Source organism: Heliangelus exortis, chromosome 7 (genome assembly GCF_036169615.1).
Source record: "Heliangelus exortis chromosome 7, bHelExo1.hap1, whole genome shotgun sequence".
NCBI lineage: Eukaryota > Metazoa > Chordata > Aves > Apodiformes > Trochilidae > Heliangelus > Heliangelus exortis.
The window spans coordinates 9601746-9628870 of NC_092428.1; the positions used below are offsets into that span (position 1 = coordinate 9601746).

The window sequence follows — 27125 nt, forward strand, 5'->3', positions numbered from 1 at the left end:
TTTAGTCTGCTTAGCTGTACATTTTATTTCTACTAGAATATCTGTCCACACATTCCTGTGTCAAGAATGACAAAATAACTTCGTCCCTTTCCTGTGCTTTTAGCTGGACATGAACAGCAACTTGGAAACCACATTTGTTCTTACATTAAAAACTATTTACAGAAACCATCTTCCAGGATAAAGCTTGAAAGAAAGGAATGTAAATAATCAACAGCTTCCAGAAATACAGTCTCTGAGTGGTAGCAGGCCTTATGCTGAACAGTTTACAGGTGGAAATCTCATTCTCTTTTGCCTATTGGCAAAAATACAGACGCGTTTTATTCCGTATTATTTTCAAAGTACTGTTACTTTTTCTACCATTTTCTTGTATTTGCCTTGTGTAGCATGTGCTGCTTGCAGTGATGTGTATGGGATGACTGTATGGGATAACAGTGGGGCAGCCATGGATCCTGGCCCCATTTGCAGGAACTGGGGCACACCCGGATCCTTCCTATTACCTGAAGGGTTTCCTGTTTCTATCTTACTAGACCCAAGTTTAGCATTTAGAAAAATAAAAAATACTACATCAGTTTTAATTTTTAAAACCTAGCCATTGTTTTTATTGCTATAAATATTACTAGATGAAGTATCTCATACCCCCATCTTTAGAAAAGTCGTATGCTTCTAGAACTCTTGTGCTTTCAAGAATTAAAGCCTTTAACATGGAAATACCTAAATATTTCAAGCACACATTCTCTTACATTCATGCTTTGTCTTTATAAAAGAACTTGCATGTAGCTTTACATTTCAGTGAAGGGCTGAGTCTGCAGCCTCTGAAACTGAACTGTTTGTTCTGCTCAAGCTCTCTGAATGCTTCAGCTGTCATTTGTTTTTCATCACTAGCTGTTACTAGTCCACTATAAAACAGTTTACTTTTAGGGTAGCCCACTAAATGTAATAACAGTGGTGGGTTTTTTTCCTGTCTGTGATAACTATTTTGCAATTTCAATAGTGATAGACATTTGGCAGAGTTAGCAAATTAGACACAAAAATCAAGAGCAGTAAATAGATTTTGCTCCAAAATCTAAGGTATTTCAGAAAGACTTAGCTGTACAGTTGTCTTCCTCTGCCTCTTCCAGCACGTCCAAGTATTCTGACAATGCAACATAGCTATGTGCCAGTCTTTATAATGTTTGAAAACCATGTGAAATGAACAATTTAAAAAGTGACTTTTTCCTCCTGGACTATTTTCTCTCTGCTGACTTGAAGAATTAACTTGTATCTGTATATGTTGTAAAAAAAAATAAATGGTTTAGGATGCTGACTCTTTGCTTTTACCTTTCTCAATTGAAAAAATTATTGACAAATACCCTCCTTTCAAGAATTTAAATCACATCCATAGTTGTAAACACTTAAAAACTCAAAAGCTGTGGGAATGGCAACATAGACAGAAACAGATACGTTACCATCACCATGTATTACATCAGATACATCAGCTGTATTGCCTACACCCTTATGTAGGCAGTTTTGTAATCTACATAATAATGTATGTATTTTTTAATACATTAATAGATGTTTATTCAAAAAATGTTTGTGAATTTATGTTTTAACTACTTGAAACTTGGTGAAATAATCTGATTAATAATAAAATTATGTATTAGAATAAATTACTTATAAAGCTATGTAAGAACCATAAATCTGGACAAAGGACTAAATACCCTAGAGACAAAGAAATTTTTCTGATTGTTTTAAGGATATTAAGTGACATGTACAAAAGCTTTTCAGACCTTACAATATGTACCATTATTACATCAGCTGAACGCTACAAAATGTTTCAGCTGCCAGACAGGGACAGCCCACCATGCTCCCCTGTAGAATGGAATTCATAGAAAGCCAATACCATTTTTTAAGTTATTTCATGTATTTTACTTATGCAAAGCCAACAGTTGAAAATGGAATCTAAACCAACCAGGCAATAACTAATATTTGGGGAATAAAGATTAAAAACAAAAATTTAAATTATTGCCTTGAATTTGTCCAGTATTCTTGTCAGTGATGGTTTGCTGAAGACATTGTTGTAGAGCATTTGATCATTATGATATTTCAGAACTTGAATTCAGTAAATCTCAGTTTGCTCATACCAAGATTCATCAAAGGGAATAAAAGCCCCACCAAATGCAAAATAATTTTAAAATAAGATAAATGCTTAGGAGACATCAGAAGAAAAGCAGAAAAAATGCAATATATACTTCAAAAGTCTAGGTATCTTAAATATCAAAGTCAATACTGTATTAAAATTTCCAGAATATTTATTAACTTATCAACACAACCCACTGATTTCCTCAGAAACACATATGTCTATATTATGCTATAAAAAATTAGAAAATATATTAACAGAAATAGTATAATGCATGGTTGAAAATAATAATTTTTACATGGGTCTCTCCTGAAGTTGCTGATGTGACCATTCATTGTGGTTACTGAGCCTTAAAAACATGGGCTCAGTAATTCAGTGGAGAGACCTGTGTGAAAAACTGCTGTTGCCTTTTTTTTTTGTATGCTTCTATATTCAAAGAGAAGCCAACTTGAATTCCTTTAATAATGAGTGAAAATTTCCTTCAGCCAATCTTTCTCCATAATTAAGAAACCATCTGAACACGGCTGATGGATACATTCATGACAAAGATGGTTTCAAGTGTTTAGCAAAATCCAGGGTTTTGTGAACAGGAGTCTCACTGATGTGCTGCTGAAGCTGTTTATTTAGCTCTTCATCTATAAATGAATCCATTTGGGAGAATATATCCTGAAAATTAAAAATATTAGTTGCATTATTAAACAAGGCCAATATGTGTTTTCCTTGAATAGCTTAAATTAGCAGTTCTGTTCCCCATGCCCCCAGTCATCCAGACCCAGGCAGCTGGCAGCTCAATGACCTGGCCTCAGCAGTTCCCCTTGGCCAGCTCCTAGTGCTGTCAGGCAGCCCTTTGTAAGCTCATGGGCTTGGTGAGGATTTTTTTGTTTTGTTGTAAACTGGGCTTTGGAATACCTACTACACACAACCACAGCTTCCAGCTCTGAATCAGCTTACACACTGCCTCCTGTTCAACTCCCCTTATAAAAATCAGTCAACTGGGGAAAGCAATAATGCTGACACCAATGGAATGCCCTTACCCTATCTCATGCAGTCCATTGTGGCTGCAGCCAGACCCGAAGCCCACCAGTCCTTCCTGCTGCTTAGATGAGGAAACTCCTGCACATAATTTATACCTCCCTATTGAAGTCTTAACACTCACATAGTCAAGTACTTCACATGCTCTGAGATGAATGAGAGAGGAAGAAAACTCCAGTTCAGAGCTTCTGTCAGCAGGGCAGAAGAGCTGACCATGAAAGCATGGCACACAGGGAAACACAGGACAGAAAAGAGTAAAACCCAGGCAGTGTCAAAATTTGTTAAATGAGCCAAACAGCCACCGAGTAGCCAAGGTGCCAAATTTTCCCAGTTATGTCCATTATAACCACCTATGGACAGTTTATTCTCTGTTACCTTCCTCCTCCTTTGCTCCTACTACCTTGAACAGCTTGTGCACATCCTTATTGAAACAGTACTAAAACTCTTTCCTATCTGCTGTTTTCAGCCTTGTTCTGTAACACTCAGGCAGGACAGACACCTCAAGAAGTCATTGTAAATGGACAGAATAAGCAAGTGAAGTAAGTGCAAATACATTTTCAGAACTTGCTTCTCTAAATTGGGGGGGTGGGGAAAAAAGGCCACACCATTCACCTGACATTTAATGGAGACTGGCCTCTGGAACACATCATTGCTAAGGATCTAAAGAGTGTTCACCATGTTCTCCTCTTTATGCCTTAGCTCTTTGTTGTCTTCACACTTACACTTTAAAGCTATAAATTGACACTCATGAGGCTCACTATCCTTCTACATCCATCAAAGGCCCTGGAAATGCAACTGTCCTGCCAATTCCCATCCTGGGGAATGGGAAGCAATCCTGGCTTTTTACTACTGCTTTGTGAACATTCACATTCATCAATACAGAAAAGGGACAAGAAATCTGCACAATAAAGTGCAATAGATAAGTATAATAGTAGCTACCACATTCATCTTGCTCCATTAACTGATGTTCTGAGAGTGGAACTATGCAGAGAGCTTCTTTCTTTATAGTCAGTGCTATCTTACGCCAGAAAAAGAAAAAAAGAAAATACTTGGCATAGAAAGTACAGAAACTAAACTAAATGTGGTAATGCCTGGGCACTGTATAGTGAGCCAGCAGACACAGGTACAGGTTAGAGTGGTAGATCATGTGGTTACAAAAGGATCAAGAGATGAGATGGTACCTTTTTTCTGGCTGTTACTGATGCAACAGGAGGATTAAAGGTCATTCCTCTCATACTGTATGCCTCAAAAAGTTCCACAGAAGGCCTATAATTAATAAAACACACCATGGAAGAAAGAATTAGAATAATATACCACCAAAGCAACAGCAGCTTCTCCCACGTGTACACACACCATTGAAACACTCCACCATGCTTTAAGAGAACTCAAGAGTAATGAGCATTACCTGGAAAAGATGGGAAGCCAAAAGCTGGGGAGCAAATGCCAAGTAAAATGTGTCTAAATACTCAGCTGGGGAAAAGAAGAAATGAGAGACAAGAAAACTGTTCTGTTGTTTTGCCAGTGCTTCAAGCAGCCACTGCTTGCCCTATATGTATTTGAAAAAATAAAAAAAATATGTGGATAAAGGTTGGCCTGAATTGCCAACAGTTCCTTACCAAAGGCTTTTATGAAAACTAAGCAGCCATCAGAGAATGGGGCAGAGCATGACATGGGAAAAGAACCAATTAAAAGGAAACATAGGACAGGAGTCTTATGATCAGCTTCTTCATTAGTATCAGAAGATACTATGGACTTCACAAGATCTGTGCCAGGACCTGTGTCTTTCAACAAACTCAAAAATGAGCTGGAGAGTTTCAAGTTATTTGCAGCAGCAAGAATGAGCTGTCTGTGAAGAACTGCAGATAGACTGTATGAGATGGTCAGTAAAATGGCAAATGGAATTTAGTGGAGAAAACAAAACAACACAGAGAAAAGCAATCTCAGCATCACATAAAAGCTAGTGGCTCTAGGCTGACCACAATCATCTAGGGAAAAGAGTATTTTTGTTATGACAGATGGTCAGGGGATTGTGACCTTCATGCTGTTTGGAGCTGGAAAGAAACAAGAACAGCAAATAGTTACATAAGTGCATAAACTCACAGATCACCTACATTTCAAATATTGTATCTGAGGCTTCAGTTTACTCATCTTGAAATATCTGAATTGGTTTAAATTCAGGAACAGGCAGCAACAATGATGAAAAGTATGGAACAGCTCCTGCCTGGGACAGATCTCCTCAGTGTGAAGAGATGGTAGAGGGAGGCACAATATGGTAAGAGGTCTACCAAGTCATGTGAGGCACACAAAGAATGTATTAGCACACACTGTTCATTTTACTTCCCAGGGCAAGAAGCAGGAACAGTGAAACGATGCGTGCTGGCACCAGGTCCAAAACAAAAGGCATGTCTTGGCATAATGAATGGAACTCATAATGGCTCATGGAACCCTTGCCAAACAACACTATATTTGCAAAATGTATGCTTTGGTGCATGGGACATTGAACAGTTCCATTAACAGGTACTATACACAGAATGTTATCAAGTTCAGGAAACCCACTGGGCCGAAAGCAGTCAGAGGATAGGACACTGCTCAGAGTCTCTTACTGCTCATGTCTCTTATATGCTTCCTGTTTTCCCCTGGGGCACCTGCTCACAGCTACTTCTGAAGACTGGATACTGAACTAGATGCCCAGCCTGGACAAGGCTTAAGTCTAGGCTTATTGATCTAAAATACTATGGACCTTACACTGCAGCTTGGCTTCCGGTTTACAACACTGGACAACCATGGTTCAGTGATCTTGATTCATATTCAGTGCTGCTGATGCAGAAATTTTGCTGCCGTGGGAAAGGAGCACACTGGACTTTGACATTTTTATCCTTGTCACAGTTTGGCAACAGGCCTCAAAATCAAAAGGAAAAAAAAAAAAAAAAAGCAGCAGCAGCAAACATTCTGTACTGGCAGAAGAACAAAGCAACTGAGTTTAAAAACCGAATCTTACAGTTTCATGGGAATTCCTTTAATATAGTATGAGCATCAGCTACTTTTCAGGGCACTATATTTAAAAATAGAACTCTCTGATAACTCACCTTTGACTCAAATCAAGTGAAAGAGCTCCTGAGCCTTCAGTTGGAGCTCCAGCAATAAGGTGAGTTGCAAATTTCTGCACTGTTGGATGATAGTGTCTCTGAAAAAAAGGACAAAAGAAGACAGCTGACTGAGAGATAACGGATAATGTTTTTATCTATGATTTTCTATTTCAATTCCATTGAAAGATCTGCTTTTGCTTTTGAAAGAGAAACTGAACAGCCCAAAATCAGTCAGTTTCCAGAAGTTAAGCAAATGAGAACACCCAGTCATAAATTTACTGTGTAGTATGTCATGCTGTGAGCATAACTCACCACATTTAGACTAAGTCCTACTCCCAGCAGGCAGGAAGCCCTCGTCAAGCCCCAGACTCTAAACCATGGCTGGAATGACAGATCAAATTGTCTTTGCTCCCCAAAGAAAGGATGGACTGCAAGAGAACTTAACGGACTGAAAAAGCCTTTCAAGGAGTCTTTATAAAAAAACCTGCAATAAGATCCTTTCTGGTACTAACATACACAACAAGAAACACCCTGTTTTGAGCTCATTCATTCACTACACCACGATGCTGCTCATCCTCTGTATGAAATGTGGGCCAGATTTGACTGATAAGCCTGAAGACCTCTGTTCTCTATTTTTGTAAAATATATAAACAGTTAGCAGCTATTTACTGTTGACTCTTGCTTTTCAAATCACTCAGCTACTCACTTACCTGTAGTAAATGCAGCTCCCACAGAGCTGTGTTCTGAGCATTGCAATGCTCTGGTTCATCTAATTCTGGGAGATAAACTCCACTGCCTTGAGATTCATTGTCTAGTAAGAGATCCATCTTTGGGAATGTCTGCAAAACACACACACACACAAAAAAAACCCCAAGAACTGAGTTCTTTATATTACACATCAAATTATAACATGGTTAAGTTCAGGATTCATTCCCTGTTTTTCAGCCTCAGCAGTGTTTAAGGATACTCTATTTACATCATTCTCGCTTAAGATGCTTCAAAATATTTTGCATAAAATCAATTTGTCAAAAAATTCAGTATGATTTAACCAGTGAGCTAAAAATTTGAACAAATAAAACTTACTTGCATTAATACCCTATTTGCTGCCAAGATCCCAACACTGGAGTTTGGAAGCACATGAAGAGCAAGCGTGGAAAGTCGCTTTAGGAAAGCAAGAGCTCGTTGCTGTGACACTTGCTTTCTCCTCTTGGCAAACATGACATCCATGCACTGGAGCACGATCCCTATATCATCATTGGTACGACCTCAAAAGCAGAATTTCATTCAAAGATTAAAAAAAACATTTGGAGGAAAATACAGCTAAACACTATACCACTACCAGAACCTGAGAAACAGCATAAAAGATAAGCGTTCAAACAGCACTAACACCATACTGACATATATCCATTCTTATTTGGTAAAAATAGTCCAACTTTCAACAGAAAAACAGAAAAAATCACTGTTTCTGTGCTCCTAAGAAAATGTCTGTTCCACTGAATATGTCTACACATTAGAAACAATGCTAAACTGTAAGTGCACTTGTTACATCACCTTTTATAAATTGTTAAATGGTACAAAGATTTGCTCTTTTAGCCATCTAGAATCATAGAATGTCTTTTCTCAGTCTTTCCTACTCAGTGAATACCAATTTATGAAGCTAATTGAAGTTATGTCAATTTCAAACTTTTTAAAGTCTTTTTTCATAAACTGTTCAGCTTCTCAGCATTACAAGAAAATTTGATTAGAAAATTAGAGCATCAGAATTCTAAAAATCATAAACATAAACCAGGTATTTTAAAAAACTGAAATAGAAATAATTTTTTTAAGTTATTTTAGAAAAGTAGATATTTTTCTCTATTAGAAAAAGAATTAGGTAAAAAATAAAAGAATTTTTAAACTGCCACTGGAAGAACAATTACAAGAAAGTAAAAAAAACTGAGGACAGGATAAATGCTTATCCAAAACCACCTACTTGGCATTTCCTAATGACATAACATGATTAAAATCTGTTACCATGTATTGCAATAATACTTTTCTATTTGTTTTGCAGTAGTGGAATGACCAAAAAAAAGTAGATCAAAAGAGACAGTAATCTTTTCAGAACTCAGATACCTTAAAACATCTACAGTTTATTAACAGTATATTAAGGCCATGATACCAATAGTAATAAACATTATCTGAGTAAACATGGAAAATAAGAATTTGGTGTTACCTGCATGTAAGCTGAACAGTGTCTTGTAAAGATGTGTGTAGAATTTCATCGGATCAATGTTAAGAACATCACCTATTAACATAACCCCAAATAAACACATTTACTCCATTAATTTATCAGACAGTATTAAACAAAGTCTGCTTTTAAAGTTCTCTTACCTTGACCAGAGAGTATATGAAAAGCACTGAGAATGCAATGAAGATTCTCTCGATAGCTTAAGCCCTAAGAATACAAAACTGATTAAGTACCCAAAACAACAGAATTTTAAGAAAACTGTAATAAAAGTAAGCTCAACTTACCCCAGATGTAATAAGAGAATGAAGAACAACCAACAGGTCATCAAAAAATTCCACATTTATGAGATGAGCAAACCTTGAATCAAAGAGGTTTTCATTTTGAAACTACAGACATTCTGCAAACTCAGCTTAAAGCATTTTTAATTACCAAAATCTCAACTTAAAACAGCTAAATCAAACACCTATTATCTGCATAGAGATGGATGATTCAGCCCCTAACTGCTAATCACAGCTTCCCTGTAGCATAAGAGACATGCTCATGTCCTTCAGGAAGTAATCAGACAAAACAATGGAATCACATCACACCCTGATGGGTTTGCATCACATCAATTCTATCATGGGAAACTTCACATCACTTTGAAATGCTTTTACAAGTAGGTGAAAACTTTAATGGTGAAATAGAAGTTCAACAAATTTGTATGGGCAGTCTTCTCTCACTGCTTATAAAATCCCTTTCAAAGACAAAAATCCCTTCAGTGCTTTATGTCTTTTCTAATACACATAAAAGAAGATGGACTCAGTTCTTACTTTGCAAGACCTTCTAGTACAGATGGCAAAAGTGGAGACTTCTGAGCTTTCTTCAAGATTCTAAAGTAAGTTACAAATACAATATTCAAGGTCTCTGTGTGCTGAAGGAAAGAAAACAAAATAAAATAATTAAGCATGGAAATCAGACATTTCTCCTTCACTTAAACTCAATTGACAGTGCTTCTATCTGTCCAAGCCTGCACTCAGGCCTTCCAAACCAGCCCTGGCACTGCCATCTCTGCTGCTCTTATGCTGAAAAGCTCAAATCCTGCTCTCCTGCCCTTTACTCTGTCCCCTCACCCTCACCTAGCTGAACAGCCTCACTTCCCCTCACTCCATGTCAGCCACACCTCCTTTGCCTGAAGGCAAAGGTAAGAGGCTGGTAACAACCATTACTGAGTTCTATGAAACAGGAACGGGGCACCTGAAAGGCATATGTCCATGGACATAAATCCCTTCCTGTGTGGGGAATAGAAGGAAATAGGAATCAATAAGTTGGTTTTCCTGGGTAAACTGAGAGGGCTTGGTTCACTAAAACCTAGACCTCTGCACTGGCAAAATGTTTGTAAGCCACCAACATTATCTAGAGGTGTCGAAAGCGAACAGGTAGGGATGGAGGGGAGACACTTGGTTACAAAAGGGTTAGGAGCTGCTTCTTTACAAAAATAGGAAAATAATCAATACATTACTTACCAGTTTCAGCTTTTTTTCTTTACTTTCTGAAGCTTCAGCTTCCAAGAGTTCTCGTTCCAGTTTCTCTTCTGCTTTCTTCCACTGAAAACATACAGTTCATATTAAGACAAGTGCCGTGTTTCCAACCAGCTTTGATATCCAGGTTCCAAAGAAACCCAGAGAGAAAAATTTTCCATGTTTGGTGAGCTGCTAAAGTCCTCCTGTGATGCTACAAGGCACCAAACCTGGATATATTCCTTTCTATCAGAAACAACCAATCCATTACCAACACCAGAAAGATAAAAACATTAGGAAGATAATCAAATTCCCTGTAGAACCTAATAAATATACAAGTACAACCAAACACTAATCACCAATGCTGAGAGTTAACAATGGGAACAGGAGAAGTGTTGAAGAACAAATTGCTACATAAAGTCACTGAAGGAAAGCATGAGAAAGCACTCCTCATACCTTTCTTTGCATTCTTGAAAGATTTTTTCTTTTCTCTTTGTAAGTCATGAACTTCTTCTTTGGTGCAATATCTTCGGAATCTTTTTGTAATTCTACTTCCTTAATTCTTAAGTGAAGAAATACTTTTAAGACCTATTATAAAATAACATAAATAAAATGACAGGTGATCCACAACAGAGGAACAGAGAGGGTATGAAGTACTGAATTCCATTCAGGCTGGTGGTCTTTGCTTGTCAAAAGTTTACTCTCCTCCTGTCCTGTTCCTTCACATCTGTATCTTTCGTGCCCCCAGTTCCTTCCCCAGCACTGTCAATTTCTATTCATTATTCCATTTGCCTCTCTCACTTCAAGGTTCCCTGCCTGACTTAAGCCATGTTTCTTTCAAGCACTGATCTCCTTTCCAGTCTCCTTCCCGTCCCCCACATCTCTCTAACCCTCTGGCTCAGCTCATCCCTAATTTGCCTGTGTTTTGACAGTGAGGAGATTCTGCTTGTCTGTAGCCAGCAGCTACTCTTAACTTGAAGGTCTAGATTTTTTTAAACCATTGAAAAAAGCAAACTGTGTAGTACAACAGAAGGACACTTACCTCAGGTCTAACATTGTAATTCCTACCCCTCACAAGGCCAGAAATGACCTTAACAACACCGAGTGAAGCATAGCCCAACTTGTCTTGTTTAAAGAGCTTCTTAACTGCCTCAAAGCACAGTTCAGAAATCTGAAAAGTGAATTCAAACAAAATCTTCAGTAAAGCCAAGTCTACCACAACAGAGGTAAGATAAGGGGTAAGAGGTATTACCAAAGGTACTGACTAATTAGAAAGTGGACACAGCTTGTAAAAGAGCCAAAAGATATGGCCACAATATATCTGGATATTTTGGAATGAAGCTCAGAGATTTCTTTTTATGCAAAGTAAGAACTCTTTACCGAATCAGGAAATCACTTACCATTTTTGATGTATCATTCATGAGTGGAACAATGAGAACAATAATGTTGTTGTGGAAGTTGAAGTGGGGTAGGGCCACAAGAAGCTCACACAGACACTTCACAGCAATCTCTGCTAGACCCTTATATGCTTTTAATGAGATGACATTGCTTTTCTTCAGCTTCCTCTGTTTCCAATCTGCACAAAATACTGGTTTTAGTGATTACTGTTCAGAATGTAGGGAAGCTCCTAAATATTTATATTTTTAGTTACTGCAGGCATTCTCCCACACCTTTATATGAAACAGCACTTGTAGAAAAGACAGCAGTTAGCAGTCAGTTAGAGGAGGTTAACTGTGATTCTGCAGACAATTTTGCATTTACTACAAATAAAGGAAAGTGTTGACTGTACCTTTAATTGTTTGTTCCAGATTTTCCAAGTAAAATTTATACTGGCTCACAAGGCCTTCTTCAAATTCTCTCAGTTTCTGGGTTTCTTTTTTAACCTGTAAACATATTATACATGAAATTTGCTTTGAAGAGAAAAATTATCCAGAACCTAGAGTTTTAAAACAGATTGTGAGATACTGAAATTGTTTTTTCTTCTAGACATTCCTAGAAATGTATTAAAAGGAAAATATTTCTATGCAATTCTCTATATGTTCTTGTGCTCAAAGAGCCTTTCCCAGGTAGGCTGATTCCATTTATAGGTACTGAAGTGAAATTTGTAATTAGATGCTGTTTAAAAGCCATGACTCAATACTCAAGAGACTTTTTAAAGAACTGGTTAAAAACAAGGTTGAGAAAACAAATTATTCTGTATTTGTTCAGCAAATTATTGAACACATTCCACAGAAATCTCTGCCAGTTAGGTGACTATGTTGTCTAATTTGCTTTGCCTTCAGATCCCTTGTGACACACAACATCCTCTTATGCCCAGGGTTATGATGAAAGTCATGCAGGTTTGGTATGTGACTTTCATATACTATTTTTCCCCTTCATTACCACAGCATGTTACCTACTTACTGAAGGAAGTACATAAGAATTAAGGGTTTAAAACACAGACCTCTGGCCCTGAAAGTGCCACAGTTTCAAAATTTCCATAAGCACTTGTGTTTTTGTCACCCTTCACTCAAAACTATATTCACATTAATCAAATCAGTATTCATATTTTGCATAAATTAAAAAATACTGCACTTCTCACAATACAGTACAAATAAATTTGGTATTTTACCTTGGTAGCCTTTTCTGCTTCAGTCAGAGGACGAATTTTGTAAGAAGGAGCAATATCTTTGAATATCTCCATCAAAGAAACCATGACCAGCTTCCGAACAATCACAGCCACATTAGGATCCTGTTCCATCAGCATAGCCCTTAGCTCCTTCAGCTTTTTAATCTGATTGAGAGGCAGATGAAGTCAGATGAAGATCACCCATAAACCAATGTACAAGCACAATGTAAATTTCAGCAGAAGTTGGCCACATGCAACTTGCCTCGGTTTTAAATACTAGAAAGAGAAAAAAACCTAACTCATCAGTTACACAGACTCCACTTAACACTGCTTATAAAGAGACAAGAAATGCTGGACAGTCCAGAAAAATCTTCATCATGGGATCATTCAAACTACCCTGCCATTTCAGGGTTGCACAGAAATATAACAAACTACTGGCATAACCTGAAATATTGAGAACTATGAGATACAACCCTGAAATCAGAACCTAAATAAGGTCCATGCTTAATGAAGCAGGTAGTATGAACAAGAAATATAGCAGACAGTATTATTAGTAAACCCACAAGTATTCAGAGGGACAAATTATAACTGGACAGAGCAAACACAGTCATCTGGATCCTCATCTGATTCAAATTCTTTGTGCCAACCTATGGCAGCCGTTTCACTGCTTGCCACCCCCCCCCAAGAAGTGATACAACACACATATTTTTTTACTCACTTTTCTGCTTTTGCCAATGTTTGGTCACCTCAGCTCTTAATTTATTGACTTACAGCACAACACAGGCACACATACATGGATATTAAGTAATGACTACCTACATTGTTGTCTGGCTCACACAGAATGGCTGATGCTAAGTCAGCTATGTGCATCTTTCTTTCCTGCAGCTTTTGTCTCCTTTGAGCAGCCATTTCCTCAGGGGAGAGAACAGGCAGGGGTTCTTCATCAAAGTCTAGCACAAGGTGTGAGTCAGAAAGGAGGGTCACTACAAAAGTCACTTAACAAATACCATATTGCAAATTACATTTCTAGACACTGCATTTCAGATGGGTACTTTGATAACACCACGCTGGAGTAACACATGAAGTTCCACAGTAAACGAAGCTTTAATAATGACCTTGCTAGAGCTTATATCAGCCCAGAAATTAATTTTTGCTTCACTCTAAAATCCTAATGCTAGCAAAAAGAAATGGAACAAATGTTTTTTGAATCTGCAAATACTATTCCTTAGGTACCTTAGGAACATGCAACCTCAACATCTGACCCTAGTGCTCTGAAATTTGCAGCACATTATTCACCCATCACTTTTTAAAAAAATACAATTGTTTTATTCGCACTTTCTGAGTATTATTTTGCTCCAAGTATGTACTTCCTCATCTTCAGGTTTTATCTTCAGGTTTTATTTAGAGAATAATGACCCAGGAGTGGCATATTTACAATTGTAACCATTACTGGAATATGATTCTTAACTGGACAGCAAGCTGCAAACTGAAATTTAAATTTCTTTGTATTCTGATGTTTTAATTAAAAAATTTCAAAGACAGACACTCAAAACCCTATAGAAGTCTTTGTCCTGAGCTGTATTTCAAAACAGAGTTTCCAAAAGAGTTTCCAAAGCCAGCTGTTCCTCAGGTCCTGGCTCCTAACATGTAAGAAATCAAGTTCTCTTTCACTCTTACACTTTGGGGGCAACATGGCAATAAACACATTCAAAACCACTCTAAGCAAAATACTCTTCAATTACAAACTTCCTTAGGGAACAGAAAAATACTCTTCAGATATGTCAGTGATACGACAAAACAAACAAACAAAAAACCCCATGGTGTTTTATTACCTTCTGCTTCCTCCATTTCTTCCGTTTCCTCCTCTTCATCCTGTGCAACACTGAGAACTGCAAAAATAGAGTGTTTAGTGTCAAGCATGTAATAAACAATGTAGGACTTTCAAAGAATGAATTATACACAAGTTGGCTATTATACTGATTCTGGAATCCTTGTCTTACCAGGCTTTTCCATAGTTTGGGGAATAATGCCACTTTTGTCTTTGATGGGGAGCAGATGGATGAGTTCTTTTTGTGGTTCAGTCTGCATACGTCTTGGCACCTTCTCATATTTGTCAATCACACTTTCATATTTTCGTTTTTTGATGTGAACAGGTTCACTGAAAAATAAAAGGCAAACTAAATCAATTAGCCATTTGATTAGACATGAACCTTGTATGACAGTGTACTAGCTGGATTAAGTGTCTGCACTCAGAAAAATAAAAAAAAATCTGATCTTAAGTGGAATGTTTGAGTGTGCTCACCATTCACTGCACCAGTCCCACTCAATCAGACTATGTTAATGTGGATCTGTACAGGATCTTTGAATTCAGGACAGTACAGTGCTTCCCATCTCCTTCATATGGGAAACTAAATGTGAAATGAGCAAAGACAAAATGACATTTTGTTAATCTGACAGGTCAGACAATTTTGTGAATTTTGAGATGTTGGCGTATGAATGTAAACACACATATGCATGCAAAAAATGCTTGCATTGATTCTGAATTTACAAAAAAAAATTGATTACATGGTGTATCCACTTATACTTCAGGCATACTGTGAAGTGTGTTAATCCGTTCATCTTATTAAAAACTAAAAGCCAGGGATAAAGAACCTTACAGTGGCTTTCTAATATCTGAATGGGGGGCTACAAGAAAGCTGGGGTAGGATTTTTTGCACGGGTGTGTAGTGAGAGGACAAGGGGTAATGGTTTAAAATTTGAAGAGGGAAGATCTAGGTTAGATATTAGGAAAAAATTCTTTCTTGACAGGGTGGTGAAACACTGATCAAGATGCCCAGAGAAGCTGTGGATGCTCCCTCCCTGGAGCATCCCTGTTAAAGGCCAGTCTGGAGGGGGCCTTGAGCAACCTGATCTAATGAAAGGTGTCCCTGACCATGCAGGGGCTTGGAACTAGATGATCTTTAAGGTCCCTTCCAACCCAAACCACTCTGTGATTCTAAGAATCACACTGCTGAAGCCATGTGGTCTGTCTTATAACACTCCATTTGTTCATGCAAGGGACAGAGTTTCAGCTACAGACATCTGACAGTTCCAAAGCTCTGGCCTTTCTTCAAGCATTTCTTCCAGTTGAAGAATGCTGCTCATCTCACAGCCAGGAACTTCATGGGCAGAAACACTGTGCAGAAACAGTACCCTGAAGGTCAAGCAGAGCAGGTGAATGTACCTACCAACACATTAATACTGAATGTACTGACAGATTAAGGAAACATGAAACTGGAACTGTAAAGAAACACCAGACTGAAAGTGACCTCCTGATGTATGTATTACATTCCTTATTAATTACACATTAACCATACAAAGCTAAATTAGTATGAGAAGTAGACATCACAACAACACTCACTTAGAAGAAAGATCTCTGGTTAAAAAGGATGCATTCTGAGCCAAATCCTCCATTAATTTTAAGTCATCTTCATCCATCATGTCCAGTGGAAGTGCCTCTTCTTCCTCTTCTTCCCATCTTTTATCTGGTTTAGAAGACATGTACTGATTAAGATTATATATGTATACTCAAACTTGAAAACCTAATTTGTGAGACCATTTTACACCTTACTTCAACCTTGAGCTCACCAACTTTCAAGCAGTCTTCTGTTACCCCAGAAAACTGCCCCTTTTTTTGTGACATCAAATAATGATTAAAGCAAACAGGCTTCTACCATCTACAACTGTCAGATCTTGTTGCCAGAATGGCTACATATTATGCTTTTTAAAACTCTCCTTTTCTTTAAACAAGAACAGCAGTTATTTGTACACAGAACATGTAACACTGTTTTCTTGATACATAATTTCACAACATGAAGGAGCAGGACACCTTTTTGCTTACAAAAACAACCAAGTAAACACTTACCAACTTGTTTTTTCTTGCATTCTTCCAAAGGAAAGGGTTTTCTAGAGATAGCATCTCTGACAGCCTCCCTTAGCTTCTTTTGTTCCTTTCGATACTTCTTAGCAGCACTCTGCTGCTTGTACTGTTTATTCTTTAATTTGTTGTCAAGCTTTATTTTACTAGTTCTCAATAACTTACGAAAGCTTGGAACACGTTTTGTGTTTTTTCTCTAGGAAAAAAACAGAAGACCACAGGTAACTGACATGTTCATAGCCTTTGTAAAATTTTGTAGTTTGTAAAATTTACTTCATTGTTTCAGATCTCTTCAGTTCATATTTCTGTCAGATTTGAAGAAGGTGTTTCTTTGAAGTGGCACCACCAGTTAGCTCCAAATTTATCCAACTGTGTTACATTTTGAAGGGAAGAAAGACCTGTGAAGAACGTTCCACAGGAACCTTGACAATTCTTTTTTATTAAACCCTACGTCTGTCACTTTTTGACACATGAATGCTAAAAGTATGATAAACGAATCTCTAAGGCACAGTTCTTTGCTCTGTGTTACCAACCACTGTCTCCTCTCTTTAGGGTCTCACCCAGCACTCAGTGTTAGGAGGTTCTGCTACAAGGCCACAGCCTCAGGTAAATATCCTGTGAACACACTTCCCCAGGCTGAGCTCTGGCTCTCTCCTGCCCCGAACCCTCCCTGAGCAGTAACTGCAGGGAGGCGATGAGGCTGCTCTCTGATGCAGAAGCTGCGTACACGTCATGGGTGAGAAAACTCAGGGACCTACGGTGGTCATGAAGAAAGAGAACTCGGGGAAAGCCCAGCACAGAAAAACACAGACATCCTGTGCCAAGAGTGAAAAATGCTTCCAGGAGTGTTCAGGCTGGAAATGGAGGCAGCATAGCTTACCTACAGATGGGCATAGGACGGCAAGAGCTGCCGAGGGAAAACAGGCCACTGCAATAGTTCGGGGGCATGGGTGTCCCTTTGGTAAGGGGACAGGTGGCAGGATCGCGGGCTCACTCAAATCAGGATTTTTTTGCTAGTTCACCTTCAACCTTTTTAGATTTGATTAGTGGGAAAGCGCTGAAGAGACAGAAGCACCACTGCCGCTTGTCCCTGTGCTGTACACTCGGTACCGTCAGTCAGAACAGGTACAGACACAGTCATCCCAGCCCCACGGCAGCTCAGACCCCGCTGAGCTCTCCCGGTGTCCCCTCACCGCCCAGGGCACCTGGGCCGAGCACGCTGCAGAGCACTTTGCTCTCTGTTCCAGCTCTGACACCACGCTCCGCAGGGTAATGAACAATTCTGATTCATGTCAGAGAGGCGAGAGCCGAAGGTGTGCTTTGCCGGACACCGGCCGCTGCCCGCTCCAGGCACGCCGCGCATTACCCCCCGCCGCTTCGCCGTGCTCGCACTCCCAGGACCGCACAGCACCGGCCCGGCCCGGCCCGGCCCAGCCCGGCCCCAGGGGCGGCGCAGCCACCACAGGAAAGCCCCCGCCCTTCCTCCGCACCGAGCAGCCCGCGCGGTAGCACAGAGGCCGCCCAGCCTCGGCCGGGCCACCGCCGTGCCGGCCCAGCCAGGCGCGTCCCGCTGCCGCAGAGAGGGCAGCGGGGGGCCCGGGCACCGCTTCCCCCGTCCCGTCCCGCCCAGCCCCGTCCCCGCCCTCCCCGAAGGCTCTTACCGGCTTCATGGCGGCGGCGCGGAGCTCCGGCGGCGGCGGCGAGAGGTGGCGGAAGCGCCGGAGGGGGCGGGGCCGGGCAGAGCCCTCCCCCCCGCGCGGGGCTGCAGCGACCTCTGGCGGCGAAAGGCGGCAGCCGTTAGTGAGGGGCCAGCAGCTCCCACTCCATCTTCCCCATTTATTAATTTATTTATTTAATCATTTATTTATTATATCTTTTATTCTAAAGCTCCACCCTCTGCTCCGCACCAAAACACTGCCACCGGGGGCACAGTATCCGCCTTCGAGCTCATTCCGGAATCTCAAAAAGAAGAAAGCTCAGCTCACACCTCAGCTGCCGGGGCAGCGCTCTCCTCCAGGCACCCCCTGGCCCTAATTCAGCAACAACTTAGAGAGGAACATTTAAAAAAAAAGAAGAAACAAGCAAGCAAACAAAAGCAAACAAACAAACAAAAAAAAAAACGCAGCACAAAACCAGAGCACACCTCTGCTGTAAGTTTTATTTACACAGGAATTGTTACTAGTGGTCTTCAAGGAAGGCTTATTCCTTCTATTTACAGTTATATACAGATTTATAGTTGAAAAGTAAGAAAACTGTACAAGATAACACAAAAATGACAAATTGGATCCAATTAAAGTAGTGAATACGTAAGTTAAGAAAAATCTGACATTTAAATTTCAAATTGTAATGTTATGAGTAGCATATACGTAGTTTTTAAAACAGATAGCAATGTAAGTTACACCACACCAACTCTTTACCCCATTGCTGTAGACTCTGCTTTTTAAACACCAACTGGAAGCCTCCTGCACTTAAAATACATAATGGCAATTTTTGACTTGATTTCCACAGAGGGACGAGTTACAAAAACCCACATGGAAGGAATTTATTTACATTAAATATTAGCAAAAATGGACCAAGAGAGTGCAAGCGCTCCTCACCTGCAGTGCTATCCATTTTAAATTTCCATCCCCTACAATCAACAAGTTGTTATAAAGAATCTTCGAGAACAGGACATGTTTGAAAATATCTGCTGTGACTCAAAATATGACTTTATGTCTCACAGTTAAAAATTAAAGAACTAAGTATCACTAAGTCAAATGCTTTTTAGATTTCAGTATTGCACACTAATAAAAGAAGTTTCAAAAATTATTCTGTGCATTATTCCGAAATGTTAAAAGTGGCTGCTGCTTTGACAACGCAGTCTACAAATACTTTTGCCACAATCTAGTGTTCATTAGTACATACAAGAAGTTCTTCATTGGAAGTGCCTCAACAAAATAAAACTTCTGGTGGCAAAACCCTTTCACAGAATACCCACTCCATTTTTAATAACCAATACACCAAAACAACCAGATAACACCACTTACTTTGAAAGCTGTACACTCTGAAAATAATAGCCTTGATCTTACCACTGTTCAAAATTCAGATGATTTTTGCTCCAACTTTGGGCACAATACTTCTACAGTTCCTGAGTTGATTACATTTGCCCAGACTGAAGAATGAAGCTGCAACTTAAAAAAAACAAAACAAAAACAAAAAACAACAACAACAAAAAAAAATCCCCAAACAAAAAACCCACAACCAAAAAAACCCCAAACAAGTAAGACAATACCCCTTCCCAATTTTTTACCATGTTGTACATAAACATACCAAACAACCTTACTTGGTCCTCAATACTTTCAAATGGTTAATTTTGGAGGTAATACTTGTACCAAAGCATTTGGTTTGGATAGCAGTTTTGGGGCCTTAAGATTTAGCATTTCCCTCACCCCCCCAAAAAAGTGCCTTTGTGGTATTTGTAAAAAACATTATGTCTCAAAATTTCTTTTTAAAGTACCAACAGAAGTTATTACAAATGTTTATTGCATTGAGCTAATTCTTTAAAGTATTAAATATGAGCTCCTCCACTACTTAGTTTCACAGGTTTTAGTGTTCTGTGTGAAAACAAATCTTCCCAAGATGAAAGCTAATACTGGCAAAAGGGTGAAGATTTCATTAGTTCGTTACTCCACTGAGAGCTGTGTCTGTTTCCCATCCCATTTTCATATTTTCTCTAGTGCTTTTCCACACAGAAGTGACGTGAAAACTCCTTTGTCCACAAGTGGTATTCCACATTCTCAGTTGACCTCAGTGTTATGAGTATTAGCTTTTCAGTGCTGGGCTATGGTTCTTGTCCCCTTCTTTGCTGTCCTTCATCAATGAGGCAAAAACCTGCAAAGGTAAGTGATTTAATGAATATAAAAACAGTCTTATGAAAAGATCAATATTAACCACCACAACATTAGCACGGAGATAATTTCTAGAGTGAGACACTAGAAAGGAAGTACACACTGCTCAGAATCAGACATGCCACATGAAGTAGTCACCACAAGAAGTGCCTCATATATTTACATACTTCCAAGTCTGGTTTTACATATATATATATATATGCATGATATATATATCCCTCTCCAAGAAACTCACCTGTGCCCATTTTTTGTTACTATTCTGCATCTGAATAGCTGCAATACAACTAAAAAGCTTTTCTGATGTAATGTCTTCTGGAAGTTTTGTTAGAAACTGTGCTATATGAATAAAGTCCATCTGTAGGAGAATATCTTCATATAACCGAAGGATTCCTAATCCTGTCCTAAACAAAAATTCTTCTCCATCTCTACAGAAAACATCCCAGACACGGCAGGCTAGATCAAGTGGTAAAGACTTGCTGTAGAGTGTAAAAATCCTACAAATGAGAAAAAAAAAGGAACAGTTATGACTTCAACCTATTTCAGAAAGATGAAAATACAACCTCCTTTAAATCTCAGCTATATAAGCCACGAGTGAGCAGATAACATAGTTTTTCTGTTATTTTTTCTGTATTTCAAAGAGTCACAAGTCTATAGCTTCTGAAGTCAGAACTGGTACTCTGAAATCTCTCTCTCTTCATGCTAGAGGAAGTCCTCCACTTGAAAGTCACCTTTAGGAATCTGGCTAGAGAACAAAGCATATATACTGCATATAAATATACAAGTTATGACTTAGGCAACTAAGACCGTAACAGTGTAACTTAACCACTTCCATTACTTTAAGCCATACAGATCAACAGCTCTGTCCATTATTTTTTTTCTAAACTAAATCTAAAGCCACAGATAATCTCACTAGAAGGCTACATCCCACTAATGAGTATTCAGCAACTACATTTCTGTGATACATTTTGAATTTCTATTCATGTTAAAAATCACAAAAATCTAAAGGCAGTCACTGTTCTGTTCTTACTAGGAAGAATCCAATTGCATTCCTTATTGCCAGGTTTATCTTTAAAAACCATTTTTTATACACAGGCACAGAGTTCAGTCTGTTGTATGCACTGTATTGTAGAACCCCTACCATAAATTTGTAATGGTTCCTTTGATACAAGACACTGTGTTCTCTCCATTTGCCCATTATACCTATTGGTAAGAATACCAATTACCTCAGAATCCTCCTTACTGCAGACTACCAAAACCTCTTCTAACTGTCCCTTTTACAAGAGAAGCTCTCTTTATTCTCATGGCCAACTTGGGAACATGCAGAGGAATACAGCTTAATTTCTCACAGGTAACTGGAAGTAGAATATTCCAGCACTTTGTACAGCAGCACCAAGTCCACAACAGAGACACTGCTCTTGATCTGCCTGAGCTATCAGGACCTGCAGCACCCTCCTGACTCAATGCTGCTATAACCTGCTCCTGATGAGACTTGCTACTTACTGACAAACTGCATCTCATAGATCAAGTTCTCCATTCCCTAATACTCAGATGAGATCAGGTTTTTGTATTATTTAATTCTAGCCAATCCAATTTACTCTATTAGAAACTTTTCAACCACATAATAATCCTATATGAAGCACATCCTTATACACACACCCTAATGAATAGGAATTTCATATCTGGCAGCACTACACACACTTCAAGGATAATGCATTACTGTCTTCCATTAAGGGCACCTAACGTCATTTGGTACTTTCAGCTTTAGGACATTCATTACCTCAAAATATGCACTGTATTTCCAAGTTTATCCCTTCCCAAGCCAGGTCCTAAATTTCATCCTCCTTTGCTTTGAATTCCATATTCTTATATTAATTATTTTTTCAGCAGCTGATTATGTTAATGTCACCAAGTCACTTAAAATTAGTCATAAGACAACTACTCTGTAGTAGCCTCCTCTCTTCTATGTCTCACATAGCTGAGTCCTACCTGCAGCAACAAGAAGAGGAGAAACACAGCATTCACACACTCCTGTGTCTCCTTCCTATCTGAATAGATGTCAGTAATTCCAGCTCATAAAACTTGAATCCTGCCAGCTGCCAGAGGAACTGCAGTTGCACAAAACAGTTTACCACGATTCCACAAGACCTAGGAAGCTGAGGCACACAAACATCTACTGATCGCTTTTTTTTATGCAGTATTTCTGTTGCTGAAAATCCTACAAAATGGAAAGTTCCAACACTTGTAAAGGTAGATTTGCTATGTTCTCTGAACTCACCAGTCTATCAAATATATGTCTGGAGTAAGACTGTATGATTTGAAATGAAGAAACAATTTGGGAAGATTTTCTTCAAAGAATACTTCAAAGGCTGCAAAGTATTTCAGCATCTGTAGAGACAGTAAAGCACCTCATAAATAGCCATCAAAAGAATGTTTAGTTGTCAAGTAACATAGAAAACCCTACACCAAGAATCAAGGATATCAACATAGCAAACTGGGGCTTCTTAGAACAAATACAACAATGAAGTGTTTCTAGAGGAAAACAAATCAACACCAGGATGTTCTATGGCTTAGAATTTAGTATTCCCAGTTTTGTAACCACAGGTTAAAGTTCCCAGTGGGACAAAAGGAAGTCATCAATAAACCAACTGTACTTCAAGTCATAAGAATGTTAAAGTTCAAAACTGGAAAACTCTGTGCATACCATGCTGTGATCCACACGGAAAAAGGCCAGCTGGCATGGCTTGTTTAGAAGGTTAGCAAAGGCAATGAAAGCATCTGCTTCTTCCAGATTGAGAATGAGTACAGCAGCAATGAAGGACATCCCCTGTACCTTCAAGTGGGAAAAGCATTTGGTAAATTATAGGTGAGTAGTTTCAGTGCATCATATACCTTTGGAAATTATTTATCTATTCTGCAATATATCAAATATGATTGCATATCATTTCCAGATGAATAGAAACGATACAGAAAATTATTTTTTATTTGCATGCAATCAATTTGATTTCAGCAAGACACACAGTGTTCCTCAGATGCTGGTGTTTTTTAAAAGTCTGATGGAAGTTCTGGGAGGTCTCATGATCACAAGTCCTTGGAACTTGGAATTCAAGAAAGTTAAAACCACACAGGCTGGAGGCAGAGCTCATGAGAGACAAAACTTGGCCTTAAGCTCATTGTTAAGTTATGGGAAAAGAAGTTATGGAGGAAAACCTCACATATGGGACAGTTTAGACCCTGACAGATATGTTGGAACTGAGACAAATCCTGTTTCAGAACAGTCAATACACATCTTTCCACTTGCCAAATACTATTTGTTCAAATACATAAAATTACTTTGAAGTGGTGAGCTACAAAGCAAGTTTACATTTTTCCATGATTACTTTCCAATAAAAAAAAAACACTTTAGCATGCAATAGTGAAAAACATTATTCCTGTAGTTGTTTACTGATTATGTGAATATTCATTATACTAAAAATAATCTTATCCATTTCAGCTGCAACTAACTATGATTATTCTTTTGTTTCTAGGCATTTAAGCTGCCTGTTCCTCAACTGAAAAATGCACCCAATATTTTAATGAAGTAGGGAGACAAGTATTGGTACACACCAAAAACAGTCCAGCAGCATTCCATTTCTGTGGGACAGTTGGGTGTGGAAATCAGATTACATTACATTTACTGCCATACTAACTTTTTTTAAAAGTGCATGATCAGAAATATCCAGTCTAGCTGTGATTGTTGTTACCTTTTCCTAATGAAAAAGAGAAGACTTATCCATGAAAAATTACTTTTAAAGCTCCACCCTGGAAACAAGCAAACTCAGAACCTGCAGTTTGTAATACTCTCATAATACTCTCTTAATTAGAAGTATGGGCAGGTCTCCAAAATTAGGTCACAGATGACAGAATTCAGGGCTAAAAATATTGGAATGTGAAAAACCAACTAGATATTTATGCTGAGTCCCAGGCATGTCTGATTTACAGAGGAAAAGACACCCTGTGCTGAATAATGCTTGGTTGCGTGGATCAGACCTAAAAGTCTTCAAGTTCTTTAAAGCCCAGAAGCAATTAGAGCTTGTGAAAGGTGTTCCTAGCTACCCACAGAACAAAGAAAGAAAAAGAAGAAAAAAGCATCTATTCATTATTTAACTGCTTCTGTAAGCTGACACAGTTCAGAGATGTTTGGCTGGGCTCTTTGCAGGGGTTTTGGTTTTATGGGTTGTTTTTTAAACAAAACAATGTTTGATTTAAACAATCATACCTTCATTGAGCTCAGATGGAGCAATTAATCTTTGAAAACAAGAGTCAATAAGAGTTTCTGGATTTTAGGATGTGTGGTAGTGAAGCAGAGGATCACCACAGAACGGGCAACAGTGGGACAGACCAGGCTAAATGCTCATTGAGAGTCTGATAGCATTTTAGATTTTTGTGAAGATGGTGTGAGTCTGTCAGAACTATAATGCCTTGCAAACACATCCATTCAAAATTCTACATGGTAGCCTTAACATTCAGTATATTTTCAGCTATTTAATTATCTCTAATAATTACCACTATGGTAACTGCTATGAAATGATTAAGTGCTAAAGTGGAAGCCATTTTAAGTGCAAGTAGCATGAAGTTTAGATAACCTCCTTATTCAGTGTACTCTAATACATGACACCTCAAGCTTATTTCCCATGTTATAAACATTTTACAGCAAATACTTACATATCCCACATCTGGTCTGTAACACGTATATGCTCCTAAAACACTGTGCAGAAGATCATGATAAGGACCACCCTAACCCAAGGGGAGAGAGAAGGGAGGGAAAGAGGGGGGAAAAAAAAGGTTTTTTTCAAATATCACTTTATAAATATAGAAAGGTAAAAACCTAATATTTTAATATGCAAGCAAGCCAGTGAATTATTGCTTTGTTCACATCTAGAATAATACCAGTTTTTACTAAGAGCATTACCCTGTATAATTTTGAGATGTTAAAGAAAAAGTAACAGACCAATTAGCTTAAGAAATAATTCAGTGAAAATCAGTAGATTATAAAAAAATTAGGATATCTGGTATACACATCCAGGTTGTTTTTTCCTTTTCAGAGACAGTGGATGTTTTAACTCTTCATAACACAAGTTACATTACAAAATGGCATTTTATATACAAGTGTATGCATATATTATATCAAAAATCATAAAAGCCTGACAATGTATACCAAAACACATCAAGATTTCTGTAGAAGAAATGAGAATATTCTCATTTTTGCATATAAATTCAGAAATATTAATAGGAAACACATGCAGTTTTTTCAGGAGAAAAAGCCTTATAGTCCTTATTTTATTCTAATTTTTTAAAAAAAGATTACTATTTGCTGTTGTATGTAGAAAATAATTAATTTTACTTTTGTTGTTTTGTACAACTTCTAACAACTGTTCCATATTTAATCAGTTAAGTTTCTTTTCTTGTTTAACTATTCGGAAGCTTAAAGCTGTCATAACTGAAGTTACAGAAATCTCACCTTCTGGAAAATATACAGGGATGGAAATGTGCGTGATATATCCAACTTAATTAGCTCCAGACTGGCCTCACGATCAGCAACAGATGCACCTACATCTGCAAACAAAACCAATATTTACTAAAACTAATAGATAAATTGTACAGACCTCAGAAGAAAACTGCTATAGGCTCATAAAGACTTTGAGGATCTAAGTTCTAATTCTTGGAGTATGCTTCTACAGTGCTTCAAGAGCTAAAACTGCACATTGATACCTGCTATATGCCATCAACTCCAAAAAGTGAGGGAAACTATCAGTAATCTGCCTATTAATTCTTTATTCACCTCATACAACTTTACACTGTTCAGACTGAAAACTAAGAGGTTAACTTCTACTTCTGTATAACACTCTCTCCGGGCCCTGCACTCTCTAGAATTTGAACTTTGCCCAGCCCAGTCATTGAAACCCCATTTTCTATCTTATCTTCTGTTGTAACTTCAGTTACTGAGTCTGTGCAAGACCAGAGTGAGAGAACTGATCTTGAGCCAGATGGGATCCAGTGGGATATGAATTTTCAAATCTTTCATTCCTAATTGGCTCTTTCAGTGGCTGATTACAAGGACTGGACAGCAGTTCTTCACCTGTGAAGTCAGGTGTATTACTTTTGAAGTCATGCTCTTCTCATGCCTCACTTTTACTGAAGGTAACTAAAATATACAAGCTTCACCAAAGTTTCCAGAATTGACCCCACAGTTATGATCTGCAGAAGTTACATTACTTCTGAGCTCTCATTAGCGTTCATTTAACTCAGATTTTTTTGCATCCTTAGGAGTGGCATTCCTCGAATGGCAGGAGAAAAGGCAAGCATTCACTCAAGAATGTCCAGAAAAAATTGAGCTGGCCCTTGCGTTTTCTCTATCCTATCCTACATGGAAGCATGATGCAAATACTAGCAATAGGGGAAAAATACATGAGTCACTTGGAAAAAAAGGCTCTTTCAGAGGTCTTAAACCAGTCAAGAGCCAGCTGGGAAGTAGAAGATAGCAGAATTTGAGGAATAGGCTAAACAGAACCTGTTCTACTGTGGTCTGGAGAGCGGTAGTTTCTCCCTGTCCCCCTACAACTAAGATGGCTGCATTCAGCCATGAGTGGTGCTGCTGCAGGCTGTGCTAGGGGAGTTTGGGAGAAAAGGCAATTATTACAAATAAAGAACATACACAGTTCAAATATAAAAAATTCAATAACTGCTGCTTAATCCCCCCTTTCTCCTTCAAAAGAAGAGT

At 38.5% G+C, this 27125-nt stretch overlaps 2 protein-coding genes across 8 annotated transcripts in view; both read right to left on the reverse strand.

Moving 5' to 3' along the window:
- Nucleotides 1–569: 569 nt before the first annotated feature.
- Nucleotides 570–18233, reverse strand: NOC3L (NOC3 like DNA replication regulator). Of its 2 annotated transcripts, XM_071748712.1 has the most exons (21): nt 18143–18233; nt 16470–16677; nt 15966–16089; nt 14566–14723; nt 14398–14454; nt 13385–13515; nt 12569–12730; nt 11747–11840; nt 11358–11533; nt 11000–11128; nt 10414–10545; nt 9964–10044; nt 9271–9371; nt 8746–8818; nt 8605–8668; nt 8447–8518; nt 7318–7499; nt 6945–7073; nt 6235–6332; nt 4330–4414; nt 570–2782 (listed from the first exon to the last, which is right to left on the reverse strand). In XM_071748712.1, the coding sequence occupies exons 1-21, from the start codon at nt 18149–18151 to the stop codon at nt 2654–2656; spliced, it is 2394 nt and encodes a 797-aa protein (XP_071604813.1). In that variant the 5' UTR covers nt 18152–18233; the 3' UTR covers nt 570–2653. The 2 variants fall into 2 exon arrangements, with proteins under 2 accessions (XP_071604813.1, XP_071604814.1); XM_071748713.1 differs by lacking the exons at nt 15966–16089; nt 16470–16677; nt 18143–18233 and adding an exon at nt 14868–14973.
- Nucleotides 18234–18619: 386 nt separating this feature from the next.
- TBC1D12 (TBC1 domain family member 12) overlaps nt 18620–27125 on the reverse strand; it is a 42699-nt gene continuing 34193 nt past the window's right edge. For 5 of the 6 annotated variants that reach the window (XM_071748719.1, XM_071748715.1, XM_071748714.1 and 2 more), the window contains 6 exons: nt 25866–25960; nt 25070–25141; nt 23070–23198; nt 22644–22753; nt 20604–20862; nt 18620–20351 (listed from right to left, as the gene is read on the reverse strand). In XM_071748719.1, coding sequence (XP_071604820.1) covers nt 20283–20351; nt 20604–20862; nt 22644–22753; nt 23070–23198; nt 25070–25141; nt 25866–25960 — 734 coding nt within the window. In that variant the 3' untranslated portion in view covers nt 18620–20282. The remainder of the gene's footprint in view (nt 20352–20603; nt 20863–22643; nt 22754–23069; nt 23199–25069; nt 25142–25865; nt 25961–27125) is intronic. The other variant, XM_071748716.1, reaches the window with a different exon arrangement.

Bases quoted from the DNA above. Each gene is read 5' to 3' on its own strand.
- NOC3L (XM_071748712.1), bottom strand. The intron at 16,090-16,469 runs GTAAGTGTTTAC...CTTCTAAACCAG, and splicing joins ATGCAAGAAAAAACAAGTTG to ATAAAAGATGGGAAGAAGAG. The intron at 6,333-6,944 runs GTAAGTGAGTAG...CCTTTTTTTCAG, and splicing joins GGGAGCTGCATTTACTACAG to AGACACTATCATCCAACAGT.